Consider the following 10,333-nt stretch of genomic DNA (forward strand, 5'->3'; position numbering starts at 1 on the left):
TGTTTTTCTGGGTATATTTTGAGTTTGGATTAACGATTTGTAGCCATTTATAACTACCGCACTTGCTGCTGTACATGTCGCACCGCCGTATAAGTCACATCAGTCCAAATATGTTTAATAAATTGGGGAAAAAAATACAAGTCGCTTCCCCGTATTCATCGCATCTATTATGTGTCACCGCTGACCACCCGGAAACGTGGGCTGGTGTGCCAAAAATCGATTGGCTGCCAGATGGCTGCTGCGGGAGCATGCACGGGAAGACTTTAACAAGAATTTAACACTTAAAAAACAATTATTTGTTTACTCAACATTGTAGCAAATGTATTTCTGTTTAACTTTTCCTTAATAAAAGGACTTTACCATCAAATCAGATGCATTTCAAAAGCCGATTCGCAGATGCGGGAGCTTGCATGGGAGGACTCGCTGTGCATTTCTTCAAAAAATTTACCAATATAACAACCTAAAAACAATTATTTGGTTGCTCAACATTATAGTAAAGGTGTGTCTCAGTTGAACTTTTACTTAATAAATGCACTTTAATGGTCAAGTCAGCTGCATTTTGCCTGAACGGTGCAATGAAATGCAGCTGACTTGACGTTTGCTCCAGGAGTTCTGGAGCGAGACGTAGGTGGCTTTGTATGGCAAGTCAAGTGTCTCCTTAATAGCCACTTTCACCTATTAATGAGACATTTGGCTTGCCATATTAGTCAAGCACCCTCTAATGGCTGAAAATGGTAGTGATCAATATTTCATATGTCAGAACGAATGAAATCGTCAAATCTCAGCCAAAAATCGGGTTATAAATATGGAAAAAAAGCCAAATAAATTGCTTTGCTGTATAAGTCGCAGGGCATGCTAATTTGCAAAAAGCTGTGACTTATACAGTGAGAAACACGGTAATAGTTTTTCTTTTTCTTACAGCAGTATCCAGCTTTTCATGTACATATTTTTCTATTAATTCACTCATTTTATGCTCATCAACATGCTTATTGTGTCTTTCTTTACATTTGGAAACAGCAGAGAAGCAAGTAGCGATCATATTGATGTTTTGGCTTTATTCGTGTTTTACCCCCCTGCCTCTGCTGTCCCTCCTCAAAAGTCTCTCTGTCCTCGGTGTGATCTCCCCCATGGCTTCCCTCTACAGCAGTGCGTTGCCGTGGTAATTACCAGTTGTCTTAAACAGACAGATGGAATAAGGGAGATTGACGGGCAATTTTCCCAGTGTCTGTTTCCCCCATGTATGTGCATGCAGCTCCTTTTTGCATGTGTGCTCTGAGTGCACGCTTCCCTACTTCTTCCCGTTTCTCTCCCCCTCTCATGTACTTTGCTGCGACTTTGTATGCGGGCACAGCTGATGTGTGTGGTGGGAGTGTGTGTGTGTGTGTGTGAAAGGCAGACAGGAGGAATTACCTGACAGGATGTGTTAGTTGAGGATGGGAGTGCGACAGTCTCATCTCCTTGCTTTGGTGTTGGCCATTTTAGTTGCCAGGTGTCACTCTGGGGCCTCTGCAGGGCCCCAGGAGGAATCGCCTCTGTCTCTTTTTTCTCCCACAATGCATCACACCAAGCAACATAACTAAGAGCAAAGCTGTTTCTGCCCTGAAACAGTTACACAGCTGAAGATTACAAGAAATTAAAGGCTTGGCATTCCTTGAGGAAATGGGATGTTGTTTGCCACCTTTTCCTGCCATCTTGATGAAAAGGAGCAGAGCTGTAGCTATTTTCGTTGAGCCTCATGCATTATTGTGAGATTGTGCGAGATTCAGCAAATTCTAGCTCAATTTCTGTAAAACTGGCTGAGTTGTAGCCATTTTTGTGTTAGCTTATGCTGATTAGTTATGATGAGTCTAACAGCTGTTATATAAGTTGGCTTCATGTCTGTAATGTCCAATTAATAATTTTCTTTCAGGCTGGCATGATCAAGACGGACCAGGAGGAGTTTTTTATTGAGCCGTTGGAAAGGGGCGACGGAGTGATAGAAAAAGAGGAGGAGGAGGCGGGAGGAGGCAGGACGCACATCGTCTATCGCTCGTCAGCTGTTAAGAAAGTGCCCATCAGCAGCGCAGCGGAGGACTACCACTCCAGAGGTTGGTCTGTGGTTCCTATAGTGCTGTCCTCCACGTTTAATACACCCTTGACTGAGCGCTCTCGATGCACACTTCAGCACTGTGCTCTTATTTCTACATTCCCTGAGGTAGACACGTGACACAGCTCTAAAACACAGAACTTGAGCCAAGTTGCAGATCATTTATGCTCAATTTGAACAAACACAAACAAATCTTCATGCAGACTTACGTTTGGCAGCAGATCCTAAAACTGATTGTGCACCTAAATCAACTACTGTGTTTACTTGAATAAAAACCAAGAATAATTCAAAACACAACAGTTTTATAAAAGCCTGGGTAACCACTGACATAAACACGTATTATTGAGCTCTGATGCTGTTTGATTAATTTCTCCTGAACTGGTTTAGACCAGTTCAGTTGGATGGAGCAGCTGGTATGCACACACACATTTTGTAATAAAAGCCCTGCTGAAAAGAGAAGTGTTTTTGTTCGGTCCAATACGAAGGAGGTGTTAATTAAACACAGTTCAGGTACAGTATTTTTGTTAACGTTGGATCATGAGAAGGGAATTGTTCAGATAATTTAAAGTAGAGTTAACAATTAATATCTCACCTCTTTCCATGAGGTCATTGAGGAGAAACAAGATTATTTTGGATCAGACTAAGCAAATGTTACTTTAAGCAGTACAGGTCCTGATACATGCTCATTAATCCAGGTAGATACATCTAACAAGGTTGATAAAGGTCTTCTGGACAGATTCTCCTTTGTTGAAACATTTAGTCTTTTCCAGCTGACTTGAGACCAGAAGGTTGCAGGTTCATCTCCCTGCCATGCCCACATGTCGTGGTGTCCTTGAGCAAAACACCTAATCCCTAACTGCTCCCTAGGCACTTACAAATCTGCCTGCTGCTCCATGTAGATGTATCTCACATGTGATCAGTTACAGAGCACTTTCTCTCACGTTCATCTGGAAGAAAACCTTCTTTCTACCAAGCCAAGCTGCCCCCAAGTTTTTCTTACTCTTTCCTTAGGAAACACCATGAGAAAAAGTTTGAATGGTTGCTTTAATGCCTGAATTCCACAAACACTCCATTTGCAATGATACTGTAAACTAGTAGTTGCTCGCTATTTCGTTGTTTCCCGCCACGGAGCAAGGAGGTGGAATTGAATATTACCTGTGTCCATCCATCTGTCCGTGCATGTAGTGAGAGGATAGCTTGAAAAATAAGTGAGGTACCAAGTTTGGGGTGTGTCTGCATCGAGGCGTAAGAAAAGTTCCTTTCAAAAACTGTATTGCCATATCAAAGTCCAAGATAGCAGCTGCCTTTTACACATAAAACAGTATATATTTTTATATTTATTTATTTATTTATTTATATACAGTAAATACTGTATATAGTTGTCCCTCACTCTATTGCAGTTCATTTCTTGAGGCCTCACTGCAATGTAGTTTTAAAAATATATATACTGCATATCGATACAGATGTGTGCTGACCCCCACCAGTCTTTTTCTTTTAATTTTTTTTTACTTATTTAACACACTCTGTGTCTTGTTGATTTTTCGGGTTCTCCCCTGACTTCATTACAGGGAAAGGTTAATAAGAGAGTGGGAAAGGTTTGTAGGAGTGTGGGAAGGATTTATAAAGCCTTAAATATATATAATGCCGCCACTTCGCAGATTTTCACCTATTGCAGAGGTCTCTGGAAAGTAACCCATGGAAAATGTGAGGGATCACTCTATATGTAAACTTGCCACATTGTTTGAGGGAACTATACTTTCGAGTTTTCTGTTTCTTAAAAGTATTGTTTTTTTGTTTTTGTTTTTCAAATCATTGGTATTACTGATAAGGTGGCTGAAGATTAATTCATAGTGACCGGCCACCATTGGAGAGAACAAGGTTGATGTACAGAGTTGTAGCAACTACAGGTTAATTAAGTTGAGCCGCACAATGAAGATCTGGGAGAGAGTTGTGGAAGCTAGACTTAGACGAAAGGTGACTGTGAGCAGTAGTATGGTTTCATGCCATGAAAGAGCACCACAGATGCCATCTTTGCTTTGAGAATGCTGATGGAGAAGTACAGAGAGGGTCAGAAAGAACTCCATTGTGTCTTTGTAGATTTAGAAACAAGCATATGACAGGGTGCCAAGGGAGGAGGTGTGGTATTGCACGAGGAAATCTGTAGTGGCAGAGAAGTATGTTAGACTGGTACAGGTCATGTATGAGGACAGCAGGACAGTGGTGAGATGTGCTGTAGGAGTGACAGATAGCTTCAAGGTGGAGGTGGGAGTGCATCAAGGATCAGCTCTGAGCCCCTTCTTGTTTGCTCTGGTGATGGACCGACTAACCGATGAGGTCAGACAGGAATCCCCATGGATTATGATGTTTGCAGATGACATTGTGATCTATGGTGAGAACAGGGAACAGGTGGAAGAGAACTTGGAGAGGTAGAGGTATGCACTTGAAAGAAGAGGGATGAAAGTCAGCCGTAGTAAGACAGAGTACGTGTGTGAATGAGAGGGAGGCTGGTGGAACAGTGAGGCTACAAGGAGCAGAGGTCACAAAGGTGCAGGACTTCAAGTACTTGGGGTTCACTGTCCAGGAAAATGGGGAATGTGGTAAAGAGGTGAAAAAGAGAGTCCAGGCAGGATGCAGTGGATGGAGAAAAGTTTCAGGAGTGATTTGTGACAAAAGGGTGTCAGCAAAGGTAAAAAGAAAAGTTTGCAAGACAGTGGTGAGACCAGCCATGTTGTATGGTCTGGAGATAGTTGTATTGACAAAAAGGCAGGAGAAAGAACTGGAAGTGACAGAAATCAAGATGCTAAGGTTCTCCTTAGCAGTGACAAGTATGGATAAGATTAGGAATGAGATCATCAGAGGTACAGCACAGGTTGAACAACTGGGAGATAAAGTTAGAGAGACCAAACTCAGATGGTTTGGACATGTCCAGAGGAGGGACAGTGGGTATATTTGTAGAAGGATGTTAGAAATGCAGCTGCCTGGAAAAGACAAAAAGAAGATATATGGATACAGTTAGGGAGGACATGGAGGTAGTTGGAGTGAGGACATAGGATGCAGAGGACAGAGTGAGATAGAAGATGATTTGCTGTGGCGACCCCTGAAGAGGGACAAGCCAAAAGAAGAAGAAGAAGAATACCGGTCACCATTGGCCACCCCCTTGCTCCACCATTGCACCTGGTGGTAAATAAAATTGCTCCCTTTGCTCATCAGAATTTGTCACTCTGCGCCGTCTCGGCCAAGAATGAAAAAAAACTATTGTTGTTCTTATAAATAGAAAGGCAACTTTATTATTCCTCAGTGAGGAAATTAGGTTGTTACAGCAATATATGTACACAGTAGCTCCCACCCACTTAAATATCTTGCACCATTCACCATTAGGGTATTCTTACATTCTCTGTTCAATTCCAGTCCAGAAAAACACTCCTCTCGAAAACTACAAACTTTCACTATTCAAATCGTCAGCGATGGGGGACGTTGGCGTACCTCTTGTTCATCCAGCATCTTGGTGTACAGTGTTGTGGAAATGAACAACAAAGTGAAATCACTTTTTTTCTGCATCATCAGAAATAAAGTAACTTTTGTTTGGCCAGCATGCATTCACAAACATATCTAAAAACAAACACCACAAACCAGATTTAGGTTTATGGTCTCTAGAATCAAGGTATTGTATAAAATGGTGAGCAGTCATTTTCTTAGAAGCAATGGGAATCAAAATTTAAAACCTATCACTAACAAAAAGTCTGCTTTTATTAAGATATTGGTGCCCTAAGAAGTTAAATTAAATCTCACTTCAGCCTTTAATGAAGACATCGCACTCTTCCACCTTGTTTTTGTCAAACCACAACATTCAAAGACAGCGTGTCATCTGCTGCTTTCAAAAGGATTAGACCAGCGCAGAGTTGGATGCCTCCCGCTGTCAGTGCACTAATGTTCAATCAAGAATGGTGTGACATATGGAGCGACACATGTTTTATTGGTAATAACACCTTCTGTAACTGTAATAAAACAACATACTGCCTTGGTTGCCTTAATGATTTACAGTATACACTTAGTTTCTACTCATTTATTGCTCTGATTTTTTTAAAGTTTAAAATCAAGAAACAAAAAAAAAAGAGAAATAGTTTGGCACGTCATTTCAAGAATTAAAGAGGATGGCATATGGATTCAGCGGGGTATTTAGATATGTTTATTTTGCAGATTGAGACCGGGCAGATCAGAACTGGGTTAGGAGACGTTTTAGTTGATCTGATCTGTTTGATTTTGGAAAGATTAGGGAACCTTGGTGCATGAGATCATAGTGTGCTCTGATGAAAAACTGTGCCAAGATGATATAAATATTGTTAATGTTGGACATGCAGATGCATTCCTTATTGGTGCTTCACGTATTTTTTTTTTGTCTGTGAGTGTATTTTTACATTTTTCTACAAGTTTATTTGACATAAAAGTACCTTTATGTACCTGAGAGTTATAGACCGATCAGTGTATAACATCAGATCCTCATCAGAATTTCTCATCAGAAAAAAGAAGAGGCAAAAGTACCACGTCATTGATGTGCCTGTGACATGTATACCATTCAAATACAGCGGGAGAGAACATTGGAATATTTAAGAAATTTGTCATAACACACACAGTTTTACTCATTTGGTCACATAAATTGCATATTTGCTTTTGACTTTGGTGCAGTCATGATGAAACAGGAAGTGACATCAAAGGGGAACTCTTCTTTTGTCTTTGTTTATTGAAACAATATTATTTGAACTCTGGCTTTTCTTTGTCTCTCACTGGTAGTGACTCAAAATACTCTAAAGAAACATCAAATTCTCCTCTACTCTGTGTAACAATGCCCTGTTTACACGCAGGCATCATCACTTCCTGTTACGGTGCATGTGAATATCTCCACAACTGTTCATCTCAGTGGCATGAAGTTTTATTTAATTTTTTTGCAAGATATTATCTGTCCAAAAACACGTTCATATTTTTTACAAAAATTGGATGGTATAGGCACTATAAGTCAAAAAGCCAAGGAAGTGCAAGAATGTCCCCAGCCTTTCCATTTTGCGTCTGTTCTTTGTTCATTTTAGCTGCAAATGACTGTATCCTGCGCTCAGTAATTCTTATGTGATGTGTGAATAACCTTTATTTAACCAGGTTTGTCCCATTGAGATCAAAAGATCTCTTTTACAAGAGAGACCTGGTCAAGACTGACAGCATACAGAGAGAGGGGGAAAAAAAACACTCAGTAACTAAACACTTACTTACAACACATAGTCACAATAAACATAGACTTACAATAAAACAAAGGACTCAGTTAAAACAATTGCACTTCTGCAACTTGAGTATAATGGGATCTATCATGGTATTAAATAAATTCAGAGATACTAATGCTCCCAGTTTAAGCTTTGATTGCAAACTGCTCCATGAGGTTGGAGTAGAAAAGCTGAAGGCTTTCTTCGCCCTTTCTGTTCTGACACGAGGAACACTAAAATTTAAAAAGTCTTGAGATCGGAGGCTGTAGGTCGTGTTGTTTAAAGTTAACAAAGATGAAAGATAAGGCGCTGTCAACTTAAGAATAGCCTCGTAAATCAAAACATACCAATGGTCACGCCGACGTACATGCAGAGACGGCCATTTTACCTTTTCATACAAGAGACAGTGATGAGTTACAGCTCCATAATTTGTAATAAACTGCAAAGTGCCATGATACACGCTATCCAGCATGTGAAGACATTGAGCAGAGACGTTCATGTATAATACATCACCATAGTCAACAATCAGAAGAAAAGTTGACTCCACCAATTTCTGTTTTACCCTAAAAGAAAAGCAGGATTTATTCCAAAAATAAAATCCAAATAAAAGCTTCAGTTTATTTACAGTAAACTGAATATGTGCTTTAAAAGACAATTTGTCATCAATTAAAAATCCCAGATTTTTGAACGTAGATACAAGTTCAATTTGTTGACCATCACTAGTGGTGATGAGAGAGTGGTTTGACCTTGCTGATGTTGAGTTGCTGAAAAACATTAGCGTTGTTTTGTCAATATTCAAAACAAGTTGAAGCTGACAAAGTTGTTCTTGTGTTCTGTTAAATGCATTCTGCACGTATGCAAACACTTCTGTGGGTGTAAGCAATAAATGACTGGCATCTGCATAAAAATGAATTGCTGCGTTTGAAATATCCTTTCCAAAATCATTATTATACAAGATAAATAACAAAGGGCCCAGTACAGAACCTTGTGGTACCCCCTTGTGAATAAACTGAACTCCAGAACAAAAACCATCTAATTGGACAGATAGTTTGCAAGCCATCCAACTGTATGTGTAGAAAACTGAACTGTTGTTAGACAGTTAAGTAGAATGAAGTGATCCACAGTATCAAAGGCCTTAGAGAAATCTATAAATAGTGAAAGACCACACTGATTTTTATCTAGAGCTTCTGTTATATCGTTTAAAGCATTTAATGCTGCAGTGGTAGTACTATGCTTTTTACAAAACCCTGAATGAGAAATCAAAAGAATAGATATAGTTTCAAAAAAGCACACTTTGTAAATAAAAACATGCAACATCTGATGATATTTCAGTGTCATGTCAGTGATTTACAGACTTATTATCTTGGCTAATCCCCAACAAGAAAATAGTCTCTAAGAATGGAGAATCAGATGGTACAGGTGGGAGCTGAAGCTCTTTCTAATGAGCACATTGCAACAGATGAGATCTGTGTCTTCCTATTCTGAGCGGTTGACTTGAGAATGTCTAATAATACACAGAGAGAGAGAGAGTTTCCATAGGAACACCCAGAAAGGACAGACTGCATTAGAGTAACACAGATCTGCTCCCAATCTTACTAATACCTGGCAATGCATCCACATAAAGACGCAGCTACGCTAGAAAGCTTAGCACATGGAGACAAAGCAAAAGTTTATGGAAACAAAGGCATGTACAGAATGTAACTGCACAGCTTATACAACTCTCTTGATTATGCATTTACACTTTAACACACGCATGCACACATGTGTGCAGACAAAAGAGACACGCACAAACTCAATGCGTCTCACTGCTCCTTGTTGCCTTTGAATCTTTCTTTCTAATGAAGAGTGGGGTGCAGATCAATAGCGTAGGATAGAACAGGCCACCATGTGTGTGTTTGTGTGTGCGTGCGTACACATAGAGCGTGGGCATGAGTTCTGTGGTCGTCTGGCTTTGAATGCTGGGATTTTCAAGGCTATGCAGGCTGACAGACAGACAGATGAGCGGGCATGTGCTGCACCCAGAAGCAATCTATGTGGATCTCTCTCTTTGTTTTTCTTTTCTTTTCATTTTATTTTAATTTTATTTTAGTTTTTGTTTGTTTCTTCTATTCTAAACCACAACATTATGTAAACACAAAGTTTATCATCTGGTTGTTAGATCATATTGTTGCAATATTCAGAGCCACACAGACATAAAGGAAGAACCTTGCAGACTCTCCTGATTATCACCTGCTGCCATGATATGTGGACGGCAATGGAACTGCCTGCATCTCTGTGTTTGTTTGTCTGTTAGCAAAATAATTCATGAACCAGTGGATGGATTCTAATAAAAGTCACTAAAAATATTTGTTGGATGCACATTTACAACTGCTTAACTTTTGGTGCCGACCCATTTCAAGGTGGCCACTACAGCTATTCAACCTTAGACAACATAAAAATGGCTACAACTCAGTCAAGGTTAGAATTATGGAGTTAAACTTTGGTGTGGTAGTAGCTGAGAGTAATCGCTAACACTGAGCACAACTTGTACTGTATGCTTAAATATTGCATTACAGTAGTCCCTCACTACTTCGCGGTTCATTTATCGCAGACTCGCTCTATCACGGTTTTTCAAAATAAGATTGATGGATGAGCCGCGTGATAGGCATGAACTTTTTATTTAAAATCAATTATTTAAATTTATTTAGCACCTCCTGCACCTCTGTGCAGCCCATACTGCAGGATAAGCTTCCTGCTGCAGCTAGTCAGCTGTTCTCCATGCAGAGCGGAGACGTGGGTGTGGCCAAGAATGCTTGCAAGTGACTGAGAGCAGCGGAGGCAGGGAGCTGAAATCACGACATTCTGTGCTCTTTTAGAGCATTTAGAGTTTAGAAACATTGTTTAGAATAGTGTAAGAGTGTGGGAAGTGTTTAAAATACCTTTATATATACATTTATATATATATATACATATATATATATATATATATATATATATATATACATATATATATATATATATA

General features: G+C 39.7%; 1 protein-coding gene across 1 annotated transcript in view; it reads left to right on the plus strand.

Moving 5' to 3' along the window:
* The first annotated feature begins 1,127 nt into the window (after window positions 1-1,127).
* The window catches only part of LOC119408792 (A disintegrin and metalloproteinase with thrombospondin motifs 2), a 109,563-nt gene continuing 100,357 nt past the window's right edge, over window positions 1,128-10,333 (plus strand). The window contains exons 1-3 of the mRNA XM_037675637.1: window positions 1,128-1,159; window positions 1,253-1,319; window positions 1,910-2,087. Of these exons, the coding sequence (XP_037531565.1) occupies window positions 1,128-1,159; window positions 1,253-1,319; window positions 1,910-2,087 (277 nt within the window). The remainder of the gene's footprint in view (window positions 1,160-1,252; window positions 1,320-1,909; window positions 2,088-10,333) is intronic.

Source organism: Nematolebias whitei, chromosome 4 (assembly GCF_014905685.2).
Source record: "Nematolebias whitei isolate Nwh7 chromosome 4, NemWhi1, whole genome shotgun sequence".
NCBI lineage: Eukaryota > Metazoa > Chordata > Actinopteri > Cyprinodontiformes > Rivulidae > Nematolebias > Nematolebias whitei.